Below are 25,613 nucleotides of genomic sequence, written 5' to 3'. Positions count from 1 at the left end.
TCTCTGTGTGTGTGTGTGTGTGTGTGTGTGTGCTTTTCTTACTGAGTAAGAGGAGCACGATCATCATCTTCATCCTCGGTAACAGTCCCGTTACAGCTGACCCTCACCGAACCACCGACAGCTGGAACCACCGACCGTTCTCAGACACAGACCCAAAAAGAAAAGTTTCGATTCCCCCGGAAGTCTCCTCCCCGATAAACTTTACACTTAAAGCTCCTTACAGTGTCGAAAACAAGATAAAGGGAAAAGAGAAATAAAGAGTGATGTGCAGCTGTAACACTCACAGACTGCGTGAAGGTTAAAGATGCTCCAATAAAAGAATATCATTAAAAAGAGAAATAAAGAGTGATGTGCAGCTGTAACACTCACAGACTGCGTGAAGGTTAAAGATGCTCCAATAAAAGAATATCATTAAAAAGAGAAATAAAGAGTGATGTGCAGCTGTAACACTCACAGACTGCGTGAAGGTTAAAGATGCTCCAATAAAAGAATATCATTAAAAAGAGAAAGGAGTGAAACACGTCTGCTGCTCCTCCTCCTCCTCCTCCTGTGAACTGAGCCCACACACCGGAGTCTGTGGCGAGCCTGTTATCACTCCCGGGACGATTTGTCACGTCCCGCGGCGTTCCTGAGGACCTTCCGCGTTCTTATGGTCCTCGCCGCGTTATGGATGATTTCCAGTGGAGTGACGGTCCCGCGGTAATAGACGTTCCAGCCATGTATTCCAGCCCTAAACCTAACCTTATCCCTAACCATAACGTATCCATAACCTTATTCCTAACCTTAACCAGCAGTGAAATGACGTAAAATACTGTTTTCCAGAGCGATTTTAAGAAAATGAAGAAACTTGTGTCGATTGAGTCCAAACGGTTCTCATGTTTTCTCATTTTTCCGATCTCCTCATTTAGGAACGTCTTGGGTACATGAAAGCGTAAAATGTTGGCGATATGTGACATAGCGTAAAATATTTAGGGAGTGAGAACGTGTTGCTGTGGCACAGATACAACTGCACACCCTGTAATAAACAGTCTGAAGTACACGGTGTACTAATAAAGCACATTATACATACTTTAACATTAGATTTACTATCATGCGCAAATTTGCGTAACTTCCCTAAACCCAACACCCCCTAGAATTACTGGCTTTTTTATTTTCTGGTGCAAGTCCCGAGGTGTTAAGTACCCCTGCTGAGATTTTCACAGGTCGTCAGCTTGTTTCTCCTCAAGCTTTTGTTGTGCAAACCACCCATTAACCTTGAGGCCTGGCACATTTGCATTTGCTCACTCAGAGTTGCTCAGATCCAAGGCAGGCCAAACCTCTGTGTTACAACTTTCAGAAATGCCTGGTAGAAATGCTTCAACTTACTCATGAGACTTTGACCACATTTTTTGCGGAAGTCACAACTATACTGAATGCACGACCGTTGTTGCCAGCTGCAAGAAATGCTTGGTAGGGAACAGCTGTTCCCTTGGTAGGGAACAGCTGTTCCCTACCAAGGTTCTGAGGTTTGAAACGAACCTTGGTAGGGAACAGCTGTTCCCTACCAAGGTTCGTTTCAAAGTTTGAAACACTTTGAAATAAAACAGACATGTGTACCCATATTAGAGATGGACCGATCCGATATTAGGTATCAGTATCGGTCCGATACTGACGTAAATTGCTGGATCGGATATCGGTGAGAAATAAAAAATGTAATCCGATCCATTAAATATTAAAAAGCACCTCACAAAACTCGGCTCATAACCGTAGCATGTCGGAGCAGTGTGCTCACGTGATAGAGCGGCTGTGTGTATTTGTAGCCTCGCTAGCAAACCAGCATTTCATCTCCGAGGAAGTTATCCCAGAGAGAAGTAAAGCAAGTGTGTAAGTTCATCTCTGAATGTTAGTAAAGCATACCTGCGTTAAGCTTAACAACCGATATATGGAGCGACTGCCTCTTCTCTCTCCCTCCCTCTCCTGCCGCTACTTCATGAAACTGTTTAATGATCAGCTGATCGGCTTTTCTGTCGCGAGTCTGTCTCTCTTCTTTGTTTTTGGCCCACTTTGCACCAGAAAGAGGAAACCAGCGGCTGAACAACAGCAGCGCGTTTAACCTTGATAAGCTGTCGTTAGAATTTATTTAATATTACTTTCTAGACCAGGATCCTTTTCTACGCAGCTGACGGCTGGTAACTGTGCAGGGGCGGATCTAGCAAAGTTTAGCCAGGGGGGCCAATAGGGCATTAACAGGGAAAATGGGGGCACAAAGACATACTTATCTTTCTTATTCTCATTTAAAATGTCTAGCTTTTAATAAATAATTATCTGAATCTTACACCCAAAGTTTTAATCTGATGTAAAATGTATAGAAGTCCATTACTGTATATAGTAACTGTTAAGTCTAATATACCCTAGTAAGCTATAGTACTTTTTCCTTTGGGAAGATACCATCTGTGCAGTCTGCAATTCTGTAGAAGAAAGATGTTGAATCTATTTAATTATTCTTGAAAAATAATTTATTTCTGTGCATTTTTTTTCACACTGCATCAAATTAAAGTTGATTACGTTGATTAAGCATCATGAGGTAGAGGGTGGGGGGTGGTTCCCTTTTTTTTTTTTGCTGGGAGTTTGCAACCCTATTAGTTAGGTTGCTTAATATTTCTGCTAAGTACTCTTTAAAATACCAGAATAGGAAGGATGGAGTAGGTTTAAGTTTATTAGATTGATCAGTGCTGCTGAACTATGAAATATTTTGGGTGCAGTGTATTTTTTACATACAGGTATAACAGAATAGCTTTAGTGTTGTTGTTTATTTAAACTTGAGTATGAACTTATACAAAATGCAGCAAGATATTAAAAAAACAGTTTTATTGATTAAAAAACACACTATATCGGATTAATATCGGTATCGGCAGATATCCAAATTTATGATATCGGTATCGGTATCGGACATAAAAAAGTGGTATCGTGCCATCTCTAACCCATATATTGTGAATGTCTGTCTTTTGTATGTAGGTTGTAAGACAGAGGTTTGGCCTGCCTTGGATGTAAGTAAACAAATGCCAATGTTGTACAAACGCAAACACACACACACACACACGCACACACACACACACACGGCAAATCTGCATTTATTTGTCCCACAAGTGGAAAAATCTGCATTGTCATTGCAAAAAAGTGGACAGAGCACAGTATAGAAAGTGCACTATACAAACAATCTGGAAACATAAATATGGACACGTGTATTCAAAAATATTGGTGTATGTATACACACACACACACACATATCTATCTATCTACGTGTGTGTGTGTGTGTGTATATATATACACACACACACACACACATATATATATATATATATATATATATATATGATATAGATGTGTCTGTGTGTATAACTAGACTTTATGCATATTATATAACGTGTGGCTATATAAATATATGTACAACTCTATGTATATATGTTTATGGCCAGGCATCCAATGTAGTGACAAGGATTGACAAGATCTAATATTGCATATGAGAAATATTGCACATAGAAACTACCATAGTGTATAGTACGCTGCAGGTAAGGAAGGAAAGTAGCCTTGCAGGGAAGGAAAGAATGGTCCAAGTCAGGCCAAACCTCTGTGTTACAACTTTCAGAAATGCCTGCTGTATCTATACAAAATATCCCACACATTGACTGACCTGCAAATATAAAAGACACACATTTGCCCCTTCCTTGACTCTCAGCACAGATCTTCCATTGTTCCATCGTCACTGTGTATGTGAGGGAGTGGCATTGCTTGCCTACAGCACAGTGCTGTGCATAAAAGCAGACCGACCCAGGCCGGAGAATCATTTCTTGTTCGCATTTCTGAGAACGCACATCAGGATGGCCTCCGTATCACTGCCACGCAGGAAGAACCTCTCCACGCAACAGGCTTTGGCCTTACTTCGGGAAATTGACGAAGCAGATTCTGATGGAGGAGAGGTTTCATTTGTCCAGCAGGCCACTGATACCTCCTCAGAAGAATCTGAAAATGAGACGGAACAAGAACCCAACGTGCCTCCACGGAAGAGGCCCCGTGGTACTGGGAAGCCCAGCCAGAACCACACGGCAAAAGACGGCACTGTGTGGGTTGAGGAGGACATTGGAAGGCCCAGTGCAGAAGCAAATCGTTCGTGCTTCACTGCGCAAGCTGGACCCACAGAGTCTGCTAAGGTTTGTCACTGCCATATTATATATGATATTTATATAAACCCATTTAGAGTGAGGTTCATGTAAATTTACCATTTTCTATTTGTTTATCTTCCGACAGCGTAAAGTTACAAGTGTGCTCCAAAGCTTCCTTTGCCTGTTAGACGTGGGAATGCTGCAGACCATCAGAGAGTGCACGGTACATCAAGCCCGCAGAACAGAGCCGGACTGGAATTTGTCAGTTCATGAACTGATGGCATCCATTTCAATCCTGTTTGTAAGAGCAATCATGTGTCCTGTTGGTGCCATTGTGGATTGCTGGTCAGAAAGTTTTCTGGTGCCACTAATCAAAGAGACAATGCCCCGAGATAGATTCATTTCAATTATGCAACACCTTCGATTTGATGACAGGGACACGCGGGCAGAACGGGTGAAAACAGACAAATTTGCAGCGATCTCCGACATCTGGACACGCTTCAACGAGAACTGTGCTAAGAGTTTCACTCCAGGGGAACACATGACCATAGATAAACAGCTGTTCCCTACCAAGGTTTGTTGTCCATTCACCCAGTATATTGCAACCAAGCCAGACAAATTTGGGATCAAGTTCTGGATGGCCACGGATTTGGACACCAAATATGTCTGCAGTGCATCTCCTTACTTGGGAAAGGACCCCAGTCGTCAGAAAGGAGAGAGGCTGGCAGAGAACGTGGTCATGAAACTGATGGGGCCGTTTTTGGATGATGGAAGAAATGTCACAACGGACAATTTCTTTACTTCACTGTCACTGTCGCACAGACTGCTGCAGCGCAAAACAACATTACTGGGCACGGTGAATAAAGTCCGGCGTGAACTTCCTCAACTTGCAAAAGATACTGCAAAGCGAGAGGTATTCTCCACTTCAGTGCTTAGAAGTGGCAGTGTCTCCTTGACAATTTATGCACCTAAAAAAAACAAGACTGTGTGTGTTCTAAGTTCCATGCACCAAGACGTGACGATCGGTGACGGCAGAAAGAGGAAACCCAACACGATAACAGACTACAACCACATGAAGGTATGTGAATGTGTGTACAATTTTACACCAGTGCTACAATGTTTTCTGATGTGTGCTATACAGGCCTATAGAAAAAAAACATATACTCATGACTCTCTCGCTCTGCTTTTACAGTGTGGTGTAGACGTGTTGGACCAAATGGCACGGATGTATTCCGTAAGATCAGCAACACGCAGGTGGCCAGTAGCGGTTTTCTACAATATGCTGGACCTGGCGGCAGTGAATGCCTACATTTTGTACAAGGCATGTACAGGGTGGACAGGCAAAAGAAGATTGTTTCTGAGTCTTCTAGCTCAGCAACTTCGTAGCCGATTCATGCAGCACAAGGAAATCTTAGCACAGAGGCAGGCTGCTGCAGCTGCTGTGCCAGGGACTGTAAAGACAACGCAGTGCCAGGTGCAAGAGAGCTGCAACAGGAATCACAGCAGGTTTACCTGTGCAACATGTAAGAAATTCACCTGTACCAAATGCAGGGATGATGGACACTGGGTCTGCAAACGATGTAAAGTTTGAAACACTTTGAAATAAAACAGACTTGTGTACCCATATATTGTGAATGTGTGTCTGTTGTATGTAGGTTGTAACACAGAGGTTTGGCCTGCCTTGGATCTGAGTAAACAAATGCCAATGTTGCGCACACACACACACACAGCAAATCTGCATTTATTTGTCCCACAAGTGGAAAATCTGCATTGTCATTGCAAAAAAGTGGACAGAGCACAGTATAGAAAGTGCACTATACAAACATTTTATATATATATATATATGTATATGTATGTATATATATATATAAATATGTGTGTGTGTATATATGATATAGATGTGTCTGTGTGTATAACTAGACTTTATGCATATTATATAAGGTGTGCTATATAAATATATAAATATATGTACAACTCTGTGTATATATGTTTATGGACAGGCATGCAGGCAGGTAAGGAAGGAAAGTAGCCTTGCAGGGAAGGAAAAACTTGAATCTCTCATGGTTAGGGGTTGGGGGAGGGTGTGTTTGCACAACAAAAGCAGGAGAACAGTGGAGCTGAAGACCTGTGAAAATCTCAGCGGGGTGCCAAGAGGTGTTAAGGTCGGGGGGAATTTACGCAAATTTGCGCAGGCCAGTAAATCTAGTAGTAGGGACTTGCACCAGGGAAAAAAGGCTCAGTAATTCTAGTGTTAACCTCAATAATGCGTTTTACCACAATGATAGAAATAATCTATTTTATGCACTTATCTCTTCCTACAGTGTAGCTACAAACCACACTAAGGACAGGTGAACTGAAGGACACAGGCGCAGGACAGGTGACTGACAATAAGGTCAAAATTACATTAAAATGTCAGAAGGTGCAAACAGTAGGAGAACGGATGCACTGAGCCATGAGAACTGTGATAAGAGGGGAAGCAGAGCTTATGTGAGGGCAGGCAGGGAGTCTGAGTTCTACAGAGTTGTTTCGGAGGAAGAGAACCTAGAACATGTATTAATGTATTGGGCTGTTACACTCTGATGAATCATGGCAGAACAGAATCCCAGTGATGATCAGATGTAGGACAGCAATCCCTGGGTTCAATTTCAATTCAATTTTATTTATACATCGCCAAATCACAACAACAGTGGCCTCAAAGTGCTTTATTGTTAGTTAGACCCTACAATAATACATTCAAGAAACTGGTGGTGAAGAAAAGATGGAGGCTTCAATGGAGCTCTGAAAGGGAAAGTCACAGAGAGCAAATTTAATGCATGCAGGGTGGACAGTGATTGGCTCAACAAAGGCAGGTAAGAAGATGATTGGATTAGAGTTATGATGTCAGCACTGAGTCAGAAACGTCAGAATATGTCAGAAAATGTCAACAAAATGTCAACAATGTCAGAAAGTGGTCTGATGTAAAAAAAAGAAAAATGAAGCAGTGATTACAAATCTCCTCATTGAACCTACACATAAGCTTCATCACAGAAGTCAAAGACCTGAGGAGGCAGGAGCAAAAAGCAGCTATTTTATTAGGTCTGATATTTCTGTATCATTGTAAAATCTAATATTGAGTTTAATTAAAAATATTAGGTAGACTGAACTCAATTTTTATCAATTTTATCAATTTGTTATTAAGTAAGTTTGCAGTACTTTTTATTCAAAAAGCTGATCACCTCAGTTTATTTGAGTTATCTTAACTTAGAAATACTAAGTAAGCTGGAAATTTTGAGGATATGGTTTGAAAGTGCCACGTCACTACCTTCCTCCTCCTCTCACAGATCAGTCCTCATGTTCATGGAGGCCACATTTTTTTCTGGAATATGAAATATGAAATAGAAAAGTGAGCAGATACTAGATAAGAGCCCAGCTGTTAGGGGGCGGGGCTTGTGTTCAACCAGCTTTTATAGCATATGAACTGCATATTCTTAACCTCTGTATTTATTTTAATTCTTTGTGGCAGCTTTTGAACATGTGTGGCATCTCATATCTAGGCCTTTCTTTAGCAGCATAAGCTGTTTTTGCATTTAACAAACATTACTGTTTTATTCCATTTTAAATGATAATAACAACAACAACAACAATAATAATAATAATAATAATAATAATAATAATAATAATAATAATAATAATAATAATATTTGTTTTGTTAAAAGATGAGTTTAGACACGAGTTTTGTTGTGAAAATCTAAAGCCATAAACCAGATTAGTGGCTTATTAAATGGTTGAAGTCCAGGTTGGCTTTATAGTTGGAAATAAAGTAATGTAGCTTGTCCTAATAAAGAATGAAGTTAAATTCCACAGTTGAATCATAAGAATTATTTTGGGGTTGCCTATGTTACATATAAAACCTGCCATATGTTTTATGTGGTCATTTTGCTTATTAGAATCTTTATATATTGGAAGTTAGCTTTTAACAAGCGCGTAATGATTATATTTAAATTAGGCAGTGCTTTTTTAAACACATATCTCTGTAGGCCTAAACTGACAATACCAAACATTCAGACACAGCAGTAGATGGTGTTTTTAATACTATATGTGTTAGTCTAATTTGGTTGTATGAGGTTTACATTGACCTTCTGTGTTCTAAGTTATAACGGCTGCACAGCCATTAGGATCAAAGGTTTTTCTCCCTCTGCTTGCTTCTTCCTGTCTTTGAGGCTCGGGACCAGCACTCCACACATTATATCAAACTCTTACAAGTCTTGAAAAGGAGCTGTTGGACACAAAGACATCAACTGAGTGGGAACGATTTTGGTTACAGTATACTTACCACACTATATTAGTAATTGTCAGTAACATTTATATTAATCAGGCTGAACTTTAATCATACTTTAGATCAGCCCGTTTTACTTATTGTTTCCCTTGTGCTTTGGTTTCCTGTCTTCTGTTATTAGACTTGAGATGTGACTGCTCTGTGCTGTTGCTGATGACTCCAGTTAATTCTACAAGACATGCTGTGTAAGTAAACAAACAACAACAGTTAGGTTTGCATTTCTTCAAAGATTATATCTGAGATTGTCTAAATGGGGGTCTGTTCAATAGCAAATGCAGAAAAACACGTTTTAGAAAAGCAAATAAGTTGTTGTTCTAAAGAATCTGATTGTTTGCTTGCAGGACACCAGGAGAGATGAGTCCTCCATCACAGATGGTGTGGTCAGTGAAGATGGTCACCTGCAGGTCAAAGGTCATTGGATCTCCAACCCACATCCACTGCCACTGTACTGAAGGGAAGTTAAAGACTTTCTTCTGCACCTACATTTGGATCAGCTAAATCCATGACAGTCATTCAGGCAGCAATGCCTGGACTGGAAACAAGCATCCTTAAAATATTACAACATTCCAGCTCATGTGTTTGACGGCAAAACAAATGTGTTGTTTAAATCAGAGACTGCACTTGTCACAGAACAACAAATACAATTTATTTTGATTATATCAGTAATGTAAGTACAAAACAAAGTTACTGGGCCAGAAATGCCAAAATGAATTAAATAAATACATCATGAAATTAATTACAATTGTAATTAATTAATTAAACACATATTTATGACACATGTAATTCATTAATTATTTATTTTACATTTTAATTAATTATTGACAAATTTAATGCATAATTAATTAAATGTGTCATAAATACTCATCTGATTAATCAATTCCAATATTAAATAATTATTGACACATTTAATTAATTATTTCTTGGTGTATTTATGTCACGATCCTGGGTCTTTTGACCCTGCATTTTGAGTTTTACTTTAGTTTCACCGAGGAGTTTGTGCCGATGATAGATACAACAACAGCAGCTGATGTTTTCACCGCACTCGTCGGCGCACTGGACATGGTTGGAGTGGACTGGTCCCGTGCTGTCAAAGTTCAGAGATAAAGCACAATCTGCAAATGGAGGATGTGATTTTTGGACTTTTCACTGTATTTTGCACCAGAAGGCTTTGCGGAAAAAAAAAAAAACAGTAGATAAAATCAGTAGTTAAAATGTAAGTTTTGAAATTTAAGCTTAAAAGTGTTAATTTGGTGCTTTATTCAAATGCAGCTGAGAATAGGTGAGTCTTCAACCTGGATTTAAATAAACTGAGTGTTTCAGCTGATCTGAGGCTTTCTGGGAGTTTGTTCCAGAGATATGGAGCATAAAAGCTGAATGCAGCTTCTCCGTGTTTGGTTCTGACTCTGGGGACTGATAACAGACCGGATCCAGATGACCTGAGGGATCTGGAAGGTTCATACTGGGTCAGGAGGTCACTGATGTATTTCGGTCCTAAACCATTTAGAGCTTTATAGACCAGCATCAGAACTTTAAAGTCTATCCTCTGACGGACAGGCAGCCAGTGTAAAGACCTCAGAGCTGGACTGATGTGGTCCACTTTTTTGGTCTTAGTGAGGACTCTAGCAGCAGAGTTCTGAATGAGCTGTAGTTGTCTGACTGATTTTTTAGGTAGACCTGTAAAGATGCTGTTACAGTAATCAAGCCTACTAAAGATGAATGCATGGACTAGTTTTTCCAGGTCCTGTTGAGACATCAGATCTTTTATCCTTGAAATATTCTTGAGGTGATAGTAAGCTGACTTTGTTATTGTCTTAATGTGTTTTTCTAAGTTTAGGTCTGCATCCATCACTACACCCAAATTTCTCGCCTGAAGCGGTTCAAAGATAAAATTACGTCACTGTTACTAGAGTTCGAGCAACGATTTCAGATTTTCAGTGCACTGGAGAAAGACTTCAAAGTTTTTTGCACGACGTTCACCATGAATCCCTCTGAATTGCTCGTCAGGATCCAACTTGAAATAATAGACTTGCAGTGTGACTCGGATTTGAAGGGCAAATTTGCCGCAGCTGGTTTGAATACATTCTATCAGAATCTCTTGCCAGATTACCCCAACTTGAAGGCCCTCGCTGCAAAACTGTTGTGCATGTTCGGAAACATATCTTTGTGAGCAAGTTTTCTCTGTCATGAGCATAAATAAAGCAAAGCTGCGCTCAAGGCTCACGCACAAGAACCTGAATCACATCCTGAAGTTGGCTGCTGCTCAGGATATGACGCCTGATATTGATGATGAACGCTAAAAGATGGCCGGTATCAGGAGTCAAATAAACTATGCATGAGACACCCTGATATAGTTCTGTGAATTTCTGTGTGTTCTTTGTCCTCAGAATGTTTAAATAAACTTGAGACGTTTCATTATTAATAGCGATGATGTGCTTGTACTATTTCAAACTCACTGTCCTCAGGCTCCGGCTTTATTTTTATGTGGATCGTATTAAAACAAAGAAAACAATCCAAAATTGTGGTTTTTAAGCTATATATGTGATCATTCTACCGGTCCGGTCCACTTGGGAATAGATTTTCCTCCATGTGGCTCCTGAGCTAAAGTGAGTTTGACACCCCTGATCTACCTAATCACACGAGCTGAGGTGCGAAAACGGGTGTAGGTCACAACCAACCAAGGTTTCGAGTGAGCTCATTGTGAAACCTAACCCCACCCTACCATGTGATTTCCTGAGGTCAGATGGCCCAGGATGTGAGTGGGCGTTAGGGCGTCTGGGAAGGTGTCATGTTCCTGGGTCTGTTGACCCAGCGTTTTAAGTTTTACTTTATTTGGATGTTGTTTATCTTTAAGTTCATTAGATTAGCAAAGATCATTTGGTTATTAGGCTCCTTGTGTTTTCTTCCCCTGTATTTAAGTTTCCTTCAACCTTTGTGTTTCATCCTGCGTGTCTTATGTTGTCAAGTTTATATTGTCTTGTCTGCGTCTTTGTTTCCTGTTTTATTTTGAAGGTCTGTGTCCTATGTCAGTTTAGTCAGCTTTGCTTCCTTTGTCTCATTATGTCAGACTAGTGTCAGCTGTTTCCCCATGTGTTTCCACTTCCCCTAATCACCCTTGTGTGTATAGGGCTTTGGAGTTGACGTCACGCCGCAGTGCATTGTGGGATCGTGGCGCCATGTCAGAAGGCAACAAATCAAAACAAACACACTGTGTTGGAAGCGGGACTGCCAGAACCATGCTTAAAATCAGCGCAAAAGAGAAAGGGCTGTATCGCGACCGATTGCACCCAGAAGTGAAGAGACGGTACTTGGAAAAAAATAGCGTGCATTGGTAATGTGGACCCGTATGAAATAACGCAGTGGAGTGGAAACCCAGACAGCCTACCGCCGTTGTCCTATCCCGATATCTTCGCGTACCTTGTCTGTGGAGTCAGCGCGTAGTGGAAATCATTTTCACAATTATAAATTCCTGGAGGCGCACATCTGATTCACAAACGGTTGGGTACAATATTTGGGTGTTTTTAAGCCTCCACATTGTGAGTACGTTGACCATATGACCAAGATACAGCCAGAGGTTGCACATAACATTGACTTCTCCTCAGCACCTGGCCCAAAATTTGCTCTAGATGAACGATTCATGATTGATGCCAGCTGTGCGTTGCCATGTAAATAGTTTGCTTTTCATGTGTATGTACTTGCTAAGTGCATGTGAACAGATCTTGAATAAAAAAAACAAATACACATACTTTTTTTCTGTTTTATTGAAACCACTTTAGAGAAAGTACAATTATTTACAATGAACTGTACATGCAACACAGCAGTTTTATGAATATTCAACAAGAGCAAGTTTCATTTGGCCCTGGTTTGACAAACACACTGGGGCACATGTTCACCAAAACACAGCACACCTTAACAATCTTATCAAGCAGTGTTGTGTCTTCACCCTCACGTGATTGGACCCTCACAGGATTGGCACTGTAGTGTGTAGCACTTTGAATTTGTTATGCAAACCTATTACTCGCTCAAAATGAATTCTCAGGTGGTTCAGCTCTCGTTTGGGGATGGCAGAGAACTCGATATCCGCTCATCTGTCTGCTGCAATCCAAGCCTGACATCTTCGTTTAGTATTATCAGACACATGAGATCCCTCCCGTTGCATCCAGGAGGGGAAACGATGAAAAGAGAGCCCATTTTCCAGCTTCTTGCCTTCCCTATCGTGTGATCTACTGTTGCAACCGACAACACAGCACGTACGAACCATAGCTGACGCTTCCGTGTGCTTTGTCTGGCCTACTGTCATGGCGGGAGGGGGCGTGGCCTCCCGTGACATCATGCTCCAAAGCCCTATTTAGTCTGTGTGTTTCTGTTCATTCTTTTTCAGGTTGTCTGTTGTTCACGTCATGGTCTCCACACCATGTTTCCAAGTTTCATGTCCAGGTTTTTCTTGTCGTTTGTTTAGTTCACCCAGTTTAGTTTAATGTTAGTTTTGCTTCAGTTTGCCTTGCCCTTTGTTTGTCCCCTTTTTACCAGCCTCATTAAACAGCTCGCCTTTTGTTAATACCCGAGTTTTGGTTCCAAGTTCCTTTAGTGTCTGCATTTTGGGTCCTCTTTGTAACTCCATACAGTCTGCCTCCGCCAGACTGTGACAGAAGGGATCGCAGAACTGGGTTATAGATGGCAGACAGTTGGTCTCCTAAACCACCGTCTCTGTTCAAAGATGGTCATTCACAGTGGACATAGGTGGCTTCTTTCACTCCTCTTTCAAACCATCTGTCCTCTCTGTTTTTCTGACAGTGCTGTAACTAAGTTTAAGAATATAATCCACCCACTGTTATCATCTTCAATGCCCTGTACCAACATAGAGCAGAGCAGCTATCTGAACACTACTCCAACAGAGGTCGATTATCTTGTTAATAATTTTACCTAGTTTGCTGCTTTATAAGAAAGCCCTCCGGTCTTTTAGAGCCCATTCCTACAAAACTGCTCAAAGAAGACCTGCCATTAATTAATGCTTCAATCTTAAATATGATCAACCTTTACTCAAAAAGCCATCTCTAGACCCAGCAGTCTTAGCTAATTATAGGCCAATCTCCAACCTTCCTTTCATATGAAACATCCTTGAAAGAGTAGTTGTCAAACAGAGGAATGGCTTATTTGAAGAGTTTCAGTCAGTTTTCAGAGCTCATCACAGAACAGAAACAGTAATGATGTATGAGAATGTAGAAGTGAAAAAAATGATTGTTTCCTTTCTCAGTAACCTGTGTCTATTTATGTTGTGGAGCTTCCTCCTTTTTTCTTTACAGAGCAGGGTCACTTATTAGATGTTTCAGATGTATTTCTATGGCTTTTGATATGAAACATTTAAAAAAGCAAAATGACATTAAAATAGGTGAGCTTGCAATGTTACAGCTTTTCATCAGCTGCTCTTTTCTTTTAGCATTTATGGATGAAGACAAATATGGATGTGTTTCATAGATGATGTAAACAAATATTTATCTATCTGTGAAATATGAGCAGAACCTTAGGATGGAGCTCATGCTGCTGACCACAAACAGAAACGAGACAGAGTTCACTGCTGCTAAAAAAATTTTCACTGTTAGCCAGTTAATAGTGTTAAAGTCTTCTTCAACCTGAGCCAATCACATCACTGGAAATGTGGAGGCAACTTTCTGCACAGAAAGTGAAGCTTGTGAAGGTGGACCGCCAACCTCCACAGGTGCACCACACCTCTTGTCCTGCTTGTACAGGCTGCAGCTGCTTGTGCAGTCCTGAAATGGATAAATGGTTAAGAAAATGCATGGATATGTAGATAGAAATGCCATTAGCACCTGTAGCAGCAGATGTGACAGATGATATCGTAATATGATGAATTTTAGCTTGGTACATGATAACTACTGGCTGTGGCGCAGTAAAGTAAGCCCCACCCTCACCAACCACACAGTGTGGCCACATGGAGTTCAGCCAGTAAAACACTTCATGTGTTAAAGAGGAAGTGATGAAGCTGAAGCTGTCTCCCTGCTGCTCAGACTGATGTTCAGTCATCATCCAGACACGATGAAGACTCTGTGTGTCTCTCTGCTCCTCGGTGAGTCAAGCTCAGAGCTGCTACGCTTATTTATTAATCATCATTAAACTGAATGGAACCATTTTACTACACACAGCGGGAAATGTGGGAAATTGTGATGCAGGACAGAGGGAGACACAGAGACTAAATCCACACTATAAAATCTAATTAGTTCCCAGAACTAAAAAAAACTAATAAAACTTGTTGCCTCAAAAAAACAGAGTAAAGCTTACTTAAGATGACTATATTAAGACAAATTATTCTTTCAAGTATACAGTTCTAACAATAACTTGATGTTTCTGACTGTGCATACTGATTATTCATCCACTAACAAACATGCCAAGTTCTGCTAAATTTAAAAAAAAAACTTTTAGTAAATTATATTAATATAACACTGTTTTGCAAATATGATTCAAAAAGAATAATTAACAACACAAAAGCATATTTTAAAAAAGGGCTATGCAAACATGGCCAATAACTTTTCTTTCCTATGATACAACAACTTTCATTCTGATGATCTGCAGAATAATTTGTTCAAAACAAAACAAATTCCACTGTTCAAAACTTGCAGACTTCACTATATACAGTGTAGACAGTGTAGACCCTCTAAACTAAGTCTGTGGGATATAATCTTTGAAGAAATGCAGACCAAACTGTTGTTGTTTGTTTACTTACACAGCATGTCTTGTAGAATTAACTGGAGTCATCAGCAACAGCACAGAGCAGTCACACCTCAAGTCTAATAACAGAAGACAGGAAACCAAAGCACAAGGGAAACAATAAGTAAAACGGGTTTGATCTAAAGTATGATTAAAGTTCAGCCTGATTAATATAAATGTCACTGACAATTACTAATATAGTTAGTTTGATATAATGTGAAAAGCTGCCACAAAGAATTAAAATAAATACAGAGGTTAAGAATATGCAGTTCATATGTTATAAAAGCTGGTTGAAAATAAGCCCCGCCCCCTAACACTGGGCTCTCATCTAGTAGCTGCTAGTGGTGTGCGATACTTCTTATTTTGGTATCAAACCGATACCAAGTAAATACGGGCCAGTATCGCTGTGAAGCATGAAAATGCCATCGGGTCTTCCATGGTGGTATAGTTATGTATTTTTTAATTTTAATTTTTTTAAAAATGTAAAATAATGCACGCAAACCAGTAAACAAAATGAAACAAGTACTGTTGAGAAACTATAATACAAAAATTACAATTGTGAAATCCTCCCAATTCTTTCGATCTTTCGGCTGAAGGAAGGACAATACACGATGTATAAATGCTTAATCAACAATTACTCCCCATCCCGATGGGGAGACATGCATGCAGAGGGTCACAGCAAATCTCAAACTGGTGGAGGGTTACTCAAACTCTTATAGCCTCTGTTGGCCCCCACCTAGTCGTGAAAACCTAAACATTCACATTCTTTCTCTCTTACGGCGCCTAAGTGACGGCCTTGGCTTCCTGTTTTGTTTCCTCCTGATGAGATGGGGCAGAAAACCTCTCTGGTATGCTCTGTTCTCTTCTAATCAGACGAATAAGGCCATGACTCTCTGAAAAAAGTATTTATTATAATTCAGCAGTATAATGCATCATAAAACAATATCATTCATTCACAATAGATCGGCAGTCTAATGTAATACAAATCAGTTTAACAAATGGTAAATGGCCTGTTTTGTATAGCGCTTTTACTATGTAAATAAATGTAATAGTTATCACCTTCTTCTAATTCAGGAGAATAATGCAAACTAAAACTACATAATGATTTCACAATCTTTAATTAGGGGTATAACGTGGCATAAGATAATATAATAATCTCACACAATTCTCAACAACAAAAACAACTGGTGAAAATATGTAAATATGTAAACAACTTAACAACCCCCAAAGCGTCTAAGTTACGTCACGTGACAGCACAACATCTAAACACAAGAGGAGGGAGGGGGAGCAAAGTGTGCCAGACTTAGTTTTTCTAATTTAAGACAGAATAAAAAGTACTGGTATGTTGAGCTCGAAGAGTTTGCTTCTTCTTTCTTCTGGGGGCGATCGTGGCTCAAGAGTTGGGAGTTCGCCTTGTAATCGGAAATATAGATACAGGCCATTTACCATTTACCATGTCTTCGCCCATGTTCTTTCAATGATGCACACACTTGGTTTGCTGCTTACTTTTCCCTTTTTTTTTTATTAACAGCAACACCAGAGGGGGGGGGGCATACATTCTTTAGCAGTTCCTGCTTTGCACCCTTCGGAACAGGAAGTGAAGTCACCTATTAGCTCCAAAATAAAATCTTCAAAATAAAATGACAATCAGAAAACTTTTTACAAAATAAGAAATTATTATATTTACTTATGAGAACACCATGAGTTCTAATAAAAAGTGAGTTCAGTCTACTTAATATTTTTAATTAAACACAATATGAGATTTTACAGTGCAGGAACCCTGACACATTGTTAGTTAGTTAACCTGGCCTCAGTGTTTAGAATAATAAATGGAGTGCTGTGTGAGCTGTGAAGTTACAGTTTGTTTTATAAATACAGAAAAGCTTTACAGCTGGCAGTTCAGCATGCTCAGTATTTTACTGTGTTGGCTGATATAGAATTAATATGTTTGATGAAAAGGCCATGATGCTTTCTTTGTTCACTTTTTATAGAGGTAGCTTGAAAAACTCTGTAACTGTCACTTAAATTGCTGTAAGTGTTTTAGGTTATTAGTTATTATATTCACTTAATTGGCGTTCATTTCCAGAATTTACAATTTAACATGGTTTAACGACAGTTTACAAAAATAATACCATCAGGTCATGAATTTAAATAAAAACATAGGACTTTTATACACATTAATAATTTCCCAGTACACCAAAGTGACTACAAGCTAATAATTATGGTTAAACAAGCTGGAAAAGCATTTTAAAATACTGATTTCGGTGGTCTAGGTCTTTGTGTATATGAAAAGGTGTAAAACACAACGCCTGGTGATCAAACCATAAAACATCCCTTTGACTAAATTAAGCGTGGTAGCCTGACTGTGCCACTGTTATGTATGTGATTGGTCTTTAGAACAAATGTCACCATTTCACAGATAAGACTACAGCCTTCCTGGAGGGGATTTCCTTTAAGGGAAAATAGGAATATTAAGGCAAATATGTGAAAAAGTATTACTGCTGCCTCTTTTCACTCCCCTTTCAACCCATTTGTCTTGAGAGTGATGGGGGTAGTTACAGGTCTGTGTGTGGGTGGATTTTCAGTGCTGGCCCTTCCATCCACCTTAAAGAGCACAGCACAGGCCATAGAAAACACCCTATTCTGAGTATGATGTTAATCCTACTAACTATATGTGACTTCCTGCTGACTTCCACTCAACTGAAAAACAGTGAGAAAACAACCAAATATGTCCAAAGAAAAAACTTAAATGCTGATCATAAACCCTGGATAACTGCTGCTCAAGACCACTTCAACCTCCCTCCATGACACTTTGACCTTGGCCTCTAGTCTCCTTCAGTGCCATGGAGGGCACTGCTCCCTGTAGCCAAGCATCTCACAAATCTCTCCTGCCGTGGTGTAGATGAGCTGGTTAGTCTTTGTTATGGTTGCAGTAGGTATCGTCTCATCTGTCTATCATATCTCGTAGATCTTCTGAGGGTACTTCACGTAGTGTTGGTAGCTGGCTATCTATCTATGGCTCAGATAGATAGATAGATAGATAGATAGATAGATAGATACCCAAATGACATTGACCAATCAGCTGAAAGGAAGAAAAACAAGCGAGGGAACTTTAACCCTGGGCTGAGTGGAGTCAGAGCCATCCTCACACACATGTGGAGGAGCTCACTGATCAGCTGGGAACCATATTTAGTTGTGATGATGTTGACTGTGGAGAAAAGTGCCTGACTTTAGTGTGTGGAGCCAAACATGGTGACGAAGCTCAGAGTCATAGCTGAGAAACTCGTCTCAGTGGAAAAGTGGAAGGTCTCTTCTTACAAACTGCTCTTTAAGGACCACGTTAGTCACATCAGCTGATTGCAGGTTTGAAAATCTGATTTGGGTTTTGGTTTGGATGTGACAGGGTCTGGGTCTGGACTGTGGTCTGCCTGTTTGTGACCTGTGACCTTTAGTGATGTCTGTCCTCCTGTTACAGGTGTGTGTGTGCTGCTGCGGTCTCCACCGACTGTTTCTGCAGGTGAGTCGATGAAGTGAAAACAATCAGTGAGACTCCAACAAGAACTCAAATACATTGACTCTGTGTGTGTGTGTGTGTGTCCTCCAGTGTCTCTGTCTGTCAGTCCAAACCTTCAGCAGGTCTTCAGAGGATCTTCAGTGTCTCTGAGTTGTGTTGATGATGGACAGACAGCTGATGGATGGTCAGTGAGGACCAGAGGAGGACTCACTGAGGACTGTGGAGCAGCTCCAGGCTTTGGGAGGCTTCTTGGTTCCTACTGTGTTGTGGATCTTTCTGCTCCCAGTGAAACTTTCTGGTGTGAGGACTCCTCTGGACAGCAGAGTGACAACGTCTCCTTCAGTGTCCAATCAGACACTACAGGTGAGATGTTCCAGCTGTGTCTCTGTCTCTGTGTGACTCTGCTCTCATTAACTCTGTTTGTCTCTGCTGGTCAGATAAAGGTGTCATCCTGGAGATCCCTGCACTTCCTGTGAGGACAGGAAGTGATGTCATTCTGCGCTGCAGGCAGAGTAATGGTGCCACAGTGGCAGCTTATTTCTTCATTAAAGGGCCTCGACCTAAAGAAACTAAACCAGAGCACATCATCACTAAGGTCCAGCATTCTGATGAAGGTCTCTACTCATGTTCTACTGATCAGGGTGGAAAGTCTCCTGAGAGCTCTCTGAGGGTCAGAGGTCAGAACACTGACATCACTTCCTGTTTTAAAAGACCTAATGTAACATTGTGACCTGATAATAAACTGACTGAACCTTCTTCATCATCTCTCCTGCAGATCCTCCTACAATCATCCATCCTCCTCCTCACTGTCCTCCTCCTCCTCCCTCTCTCCTGGTCCCAGTTGTAGCAGGTCTGGTCTCCGTGGTTCTCCTGGTTCTGGTTCTGGGTGGAGTTCTGTTCCTCCGCAGTAAACTAAAAGGTGAGAAACCTGCACAGAAGTAAAAGTCCTGTTCTTTTAACCCATAAAGCTGATAAGAGCAGCCGCGCTTCCATCAACTCTTTTAGAACCTGCTGCAGGATGAGTTGGAACAATAATGTTTGTGCACATGAAAACAGAGGAGTTGTGTTTACACATCACACATTCAGCTGGTCCCAGGTTTCCTTCCACTCATGTGTCTGAAGGAACAACAAGTTCACAGCACTTCCTACTGTCTAAAAAACACCATCACGCTGTCAGCACGAACCATCACATGAGTTTGATGTGCACCATTACTCCCTGTTCTGATGTTTCTCTGTATAATGTAGGAGGTCGGGGATCAGACCTGTGGAGCTGTGGAGGTGACGGCTGTCTGAGACGGAGCGTCTGCCTCTGCTGTGAGTCTGCTTCATGTTTCATGTATTATCTGTGTTTCCACCACTGGAGGGCGCTGTGGGTTATTGATGTGTGGGAACAGTAACCAATCACTGCAGTCTGAATGCTTCTCTTTGGTCATGTGACCATTTGATCTCTGATCAGTGTGTTCTTCAGTTTCAGGCCTGTTTCTGCTGACTGCTGCAGGTGAGCTGATGTTCCTACACCTGTCTGTCCTCATCATGACCTCTGACCTTTGGTGACCTTTAGTGACCTCTGTCCTGTTGCAGGTGTGTGTGTGCTGCTGCTGTCTGCTCTGACTGTTCCTGCAGGTGAGTTGAAGGTAACAGGAGCTCTGAGGTGATGTAGGTGCTCTGTGGTCGCTGCTCCATCATCATGTCTAACAATCCTCGGTCAGCCTCTTCTTCTTCTTCTCCTCTCCTTTATCTGACTGACTATTTATCAGCTGATCAGCTGATAAATAAAGTTTCAGCTTCTGTTTTGTTTTATCTGCTTGTCTTAAGAGCTGCTCTTTTACCATCCTTTGAAAAGGTTTTTAACATTTATTTCCGACTGTAGGAATTCTTTAACTCTTTTTTTATTGTAACAAATTTTTCAAAGTTTATGAAACTCTGAGGGGAATTCATTCTCTTTGGTGTGTCCAGACTCACTCAAAGGTCCTCGAACACTAAGAAAAACCTGGCTTCCACATGGGGAACTACAAAAGACCATAAAACCACAGTTCTAACAATATATACTACATAACTATATACTTTATTTGAGTAATACAGACCTTCTGACTTCTGACTCCTCTGTGTCCTCCTCCTAACTCCTCCTCTGTGGAATTGTGAATGGAAATTCCCTCAAATTCCTCTCCGTTCTGCATTTTGATAATTTTATTTTACTCTTTATTGGATGAACATCTAAAGTGTGCGTTAGCTTCACTATAAACAGCATCGGATACTTCCTGGTTTAACAAAAAAGGCCTGTTTCCTTCTGTGTCCTCCTCTTCCAGCTCCTCCACCTCCCTGTGAGTCTGTGCTCAGACTCTTCTGCCTTCTAGCGGTCTTCTGTCCGTACTGCATCCTCACTGGTCTGCTGCTGTCCATCTGCTGGAGCAGGAAGACACCGAACAAACCAGCCATCTCCATGGAGATGACCCACTGTGATGGAGGAGGTCAGGGACTGGATGAAGTTGGTGTTGATGTCACTGCTGATGTCACCACTGAGCATGCCTTCTGAGCTGCAGACTGTGTGTCAGGGTACCAGCATCTGCAGTATTCCTGTATTTTGATTCCTCTTTTGCTGTATTGGAGAAATGTTCTAGTGTTTACTGTCAGTATGTCCTAGTTAGGTTTGAGTTTATCACATCATCCCTGTTTCCTTGTTTATGTGTCATTCCCTGTTTCCTGTGTAAGTCTGTCCTCTGTGTCTGTCTCTTCAGTGATGTCTCCTCTGTCTCACCTCCCTTTCTGTTTCGTGGTATCATTCCATGTCTCCTCTGTCTGTATTGTGCTTCCTGTACATTCTCCCAGCCCATCATTTGAGTCTCCTCCCGTTTCCAACCAAGTCCATCTACTTCTTCCCTCCCGTCTCCTGTGTCATGTTGTGTGAATTAGTGTTTCCTTTTTTACTTTGACAGTGTCACGTCCTGTGTTCAGTGTGTGTAGTTTTGCTTCCTCTGTGTCTTCAGGTCCACTCTCCCTAATTACCCTCATGTGCTTATATTGTGTCTCTTTCCCTCTGTCAGGTTGTCTGTATTTCCTCTGTGTCTTCAGGTCCGGTCCAGTTCCCTCGTCCCAGTATCATGTTCCAGTTTCCCTTGTTTTTTGCTTTAGTTTTCCCAGTTTAGTCACTCAGTCTAGTCTTGGTTTCACATTTTAATTACGTCAACATTTCCAGCCTAAATAAATGACTGTCTTTCTGTTCAACCTCACTCTGGCCTCAGTTGTCTACATTTGGCTCCTCCTCCTCTCTCCACATGATCTGTCGTTGCAGATTAGGACACCGTGGAGCTCTGATGTGTTTCTATCAGACAGCTTTTTCACCTCGTAGGCTGAGGTAAACTTACTAACTTGATCATCTTTAAATCTGTTACTGAGGTCTGGACGATGAACACACCCTATAAACAAGGAGCCCCTCCCACTAAGACTGATACTTCAGGGTATTCTCTTACCCAATAGCATGGTCACTGCTTACAGTTTTTCTCCATTGGTTTGGCTCATTTCTTGAAACAGACATTACATTCTCAAAATAACATGGACAAACCTCTTGGCAAATGTTCACAACAGAATGGCATTTCTCATTCATTTTATCAAATGGCAAATGTCTTAGTACATGTCTCAATTGTCTCAGTGCATCTTTGCAAATGATTAAGTACAAGTAGCCTACAGTTATACAGTTAGCCCACATTTAGCACATTTTCCAAATGAATAGATCCTGTAGATCTAAACTGATTAGTTGATTCCCAGTTTAATGATCATTCCCTCCAAAACATGTCAGCATGATTTCATTGTATAAGTACTCGCATGCACAATAGTCTGTTCAATTGTCAAAATTGGTCAAAAACAGAATACCATGAATACCATATATGAATTTCTTTGAATATTTGATAAATTGATGACAGTCATTGACAGTCAGGTGAAACTAGACTAACGAAGGGGGAGTGTCACACACAGGTGTGTTCCATGATTGTGTGCTGCCAAACACAGATATATAGAGCTTGACCAGAGCCAGTCCGATCTCTTTTTTTTTTTTTTTTTTGTCTGTCCCATTTGGTTCTTAAGCCGTCAGAATTGTTGTCTGAAGACCAACAAGGATACCAAATGGATTTATTTTGCCAAATGGATCATCATGGCATTGCCGTATTGGTCCATTTGATCAAACTTTGTTGTTATTATTTATTTTATTTTCAGTTATTACAGATGGGACAGACATGACTGGGGGATAGGAAAGGGAGAAAGAAAGAGAGGAAGGAAAAGAAAAACAGAAGGGAAGAGGGACAGTGAGAAAGGGCACTTACAAAGACAAAGAGAAAGAAAAAAAAAATCTCCTGGATCACCTGTTGAGAGAAAAAGAAGAGAAGACAAGCAAAAAAAACCAAACAAAAACAAAGCAACATACTAAACACAACACCATCACGTTAATCTAGCTGAGTGTGAACAGCAGTAAATACTAAATATTGAAAGTTGTTGTGCAGCACGCAGGACAGACAGCACACAATGTGCTTTGAAGTAGCAGCTAAGAAAGGTGTAGTTTATGTCTACGAACAGTGAACGCCCGTGTGCACACCTGTGTGGATCAACGCGCTTGTATACAAAAGGTTTCCCCATGTAACGGTCTGCTAGAGGGTGTGGAGGGCCATAGCCCCGTCCCCCAGGGCATGAAGCAGGCATGGAGGAGATCCAGGCTCCAGACATCCAGAGGCCCCAGAGTGCGAGAGCCCAAGGAGTACCACCGGAGGGGCATCCGTGCCATCTTCCTGGGAAGGGCTGAGGAGATCCCCAGACGAGGGGGTCACCCAGTAGCCACGGAGCAGAAGCCAGAGGGGGCTGCACCGGCGTGCCCGCCGGCTCTGCCGGCAGCCAGCTGTGCCAGAGTGAACCGAGTTGCAGGCCCCGAGGCCGGAGGCCCGAGGGCCCCCTTTGCCCCGGAAGAGGCCTGACCGAGCGACAGGCATCGGGCCCCGCCAAGTAGCCACCGGGAGTGAGCCGGTGCATACATGAGCGCCCAGCCCCGGACACCAAGAACCACCAATGCACCAACCCCTGAGGGCATCAGTTACCAGCAGGGAGTGTGGTGAGGGGAGATAGGCCTCCAAACTTGGAGGGCCTGGGAGTACCCAGGGAGGTGGAGTCTAAGACCCGACATGACATATAGACACAGACAAACAGGCCCACACAGACACAAACATGCTTTCCCACCCTCATGCACACATATACAAACACTCAGCACTCACCCAACGTAGGGATAGACATACATAGACATGTACACACAATCATACTCCCCAAACATACTCTATGCCCTGGGTCCAGGTACCCTCGCCCCCAGAGGGGGAAACGGCACCCAGACCCAAGAGATGTGACCCTTTCCCCCGGGGTGGAGGCAAGCAGACCGCCCCAGGCTCCGCAGCAGCAGGGAGGCCAATCGGACAGCCAACACCTCCTCCCAGTCCCCCGCCCCGATGGCTAGTAGAGAACGGGGGTGTGTGAAGACCCCATACCTCCCTCCTCCCGCTCATGTGTAGTGTTGCTGCGTGCTGTTCTAAAGTGCATTTAAAACAAGGGAGGACATGGTGCTGCCAGAGAGCAGCAGGTGTTAGCACGGCCCCTCCCGAGAACCCTCAATGTCTACATGGATTTAAAATTGAGAGGTGGGCACCGGCGCCAGAGGTAGGGTTGAATACGCAGACCGTCCTCTGGACGCCGTTAACGTGGTCACCCTCAAGGCCCTACATATATATATATATATATATATATATGTGTGTGTGTGTGTGTTATGAGAGTGTGAATAATGTGGATGTCTAAGTTCTGAAATAAAATTGAGGCACAGGTGGCCAGAAGGGGACAGAGGGGGGGGGGGGGATGCCTCCCCTGCACCCTGGTGACACACCCGCACCCCAAGGCCCTACCTGTGTGGGTGGGTGTGGTGGAGCGGGAAGAGGGAGGCAGCCGGGGATGGGGAGGAAAAGAAGGGAGGGGCAAGATGCCCCTCCTTAGGGCCAGCTCCCCGGCTGACCCCAGTAGGCACCCCCGTCCTCTAGTACCCACCAAGGCAAGGGAGCCCAGGCCCATCCCCATCCTGTGTTCAGTGTGTGTAGTTTTGCTTCCTCTGTGTCTTCAGGTCCACTCTCCCTAATTACCCTCATGTGCTTATATTGTGTCTCTTTCCCTCTGTCAGGTTGTCTGTATTTCCTCTGTGTCTTCAGGTCCGGTCCAGTTCCCTCGTCCCAGTATCATGTTCCAGTTTCCCTTGTTTTTTGCTTTAATTTTCCCAGTTTAGTCACTCATTATAGTCTTGGTTTCACATTTTAATTACGTCAACATTTCCAGCCTAAATAAATGACTGTCTTTCTGTTCAACCTCACTCTGGCCTCAGTTGTCTACATTTGGCTCCTCCTCCTCTCTCCACATGATCTGTCGTTGCAGATTAGGACACCGTGGAGCTCTGATGTGTTTCTATCAGACAGCTTTTTCACCTCGTAGGCTGAGGTAAACTTACTAACTTGATCATCTTTAAATCTGTTACTGAGGTCTGGACGATGAACACACCCTATAAACAAGGAGCCCCTCCCACTAAGACTGATACTTCAGGGTATTCTCTTACCCAATAGCATGGTCACTGCTTACAGTTTTTCTCCATTGGTTTGGCTCATTTCTTGAAACAGACATTACATTCTCAAAATAACATGGACAAACCTCTTGGCAAATGTTCACAACAGAATGGCATTTCTCATTCATTTTATCAAATGGCAAATGTCTTAGTACATGTCTCAATTGTCTCAGTGCATCTTTGCAAATGATTAAGTACAAGTAGCCTACAGTTATACAGTTAGCCCACATTTAGCACATTTTCCAAATGAATAGATCCTGTAGATCTAAACTGATTAGTTGATTCCCAGTTTAATGATCATTC

The 25,613-nt window shown here is 41.8% G+C and overlaps 2 protein-coding genes across 2 annotated transcripts in view; both read right to left on the bottom strand.

The window, feature by feature from the left end:
• Nucleotides 1-265, bottom strand: part of LOC134643111 (vascular endothelial growth factor receptor 1-like) — a 66,862-nt gene extending 66,597 nt beyond the window's left edge. The window contains exon 1 of the mRNA XM_063495344.2: nt 43-265. Within this exon, the coding sequence (XP_063351414.2) occupies nt 43-73 (31 nt within the window). The 5' untranslated portion in view covers nt 74-265. The remainder of the gene's footprint in view (nt 1-42) is intronic.
• LOC135933816 (protein NLRC3-like) overlaps nt 1-25,613 on the bottom strand; it is a 225,038-nt gene that overhangs the window by 121,472 nt on the left and 77,953 nt on the right. The window lies entirely within an intron of this gene.

Source organism: Pelmatolapia mariae, linkage group LG15 (assembly GCF_036321145.2).
Source record: "Pelmatolapia mariae isolate MD_Pm_ZW linkage group LG15, Pm_UMD_F_2, whole genome shotgun sequence".
In the NCBI taxonomy this organism is placed as follows: domain Eukaryota; kingdom Metazoa; phylum Chordata; class Actinopteri; order Cichliformes; family Cichlidae; genus Pelmatolapia; species Pelmatolapia mariae.
Note: the sequence above shows the minus strand (reverse complement) of the source record. Positions and strands in the feature narration are given on the sequence as shown.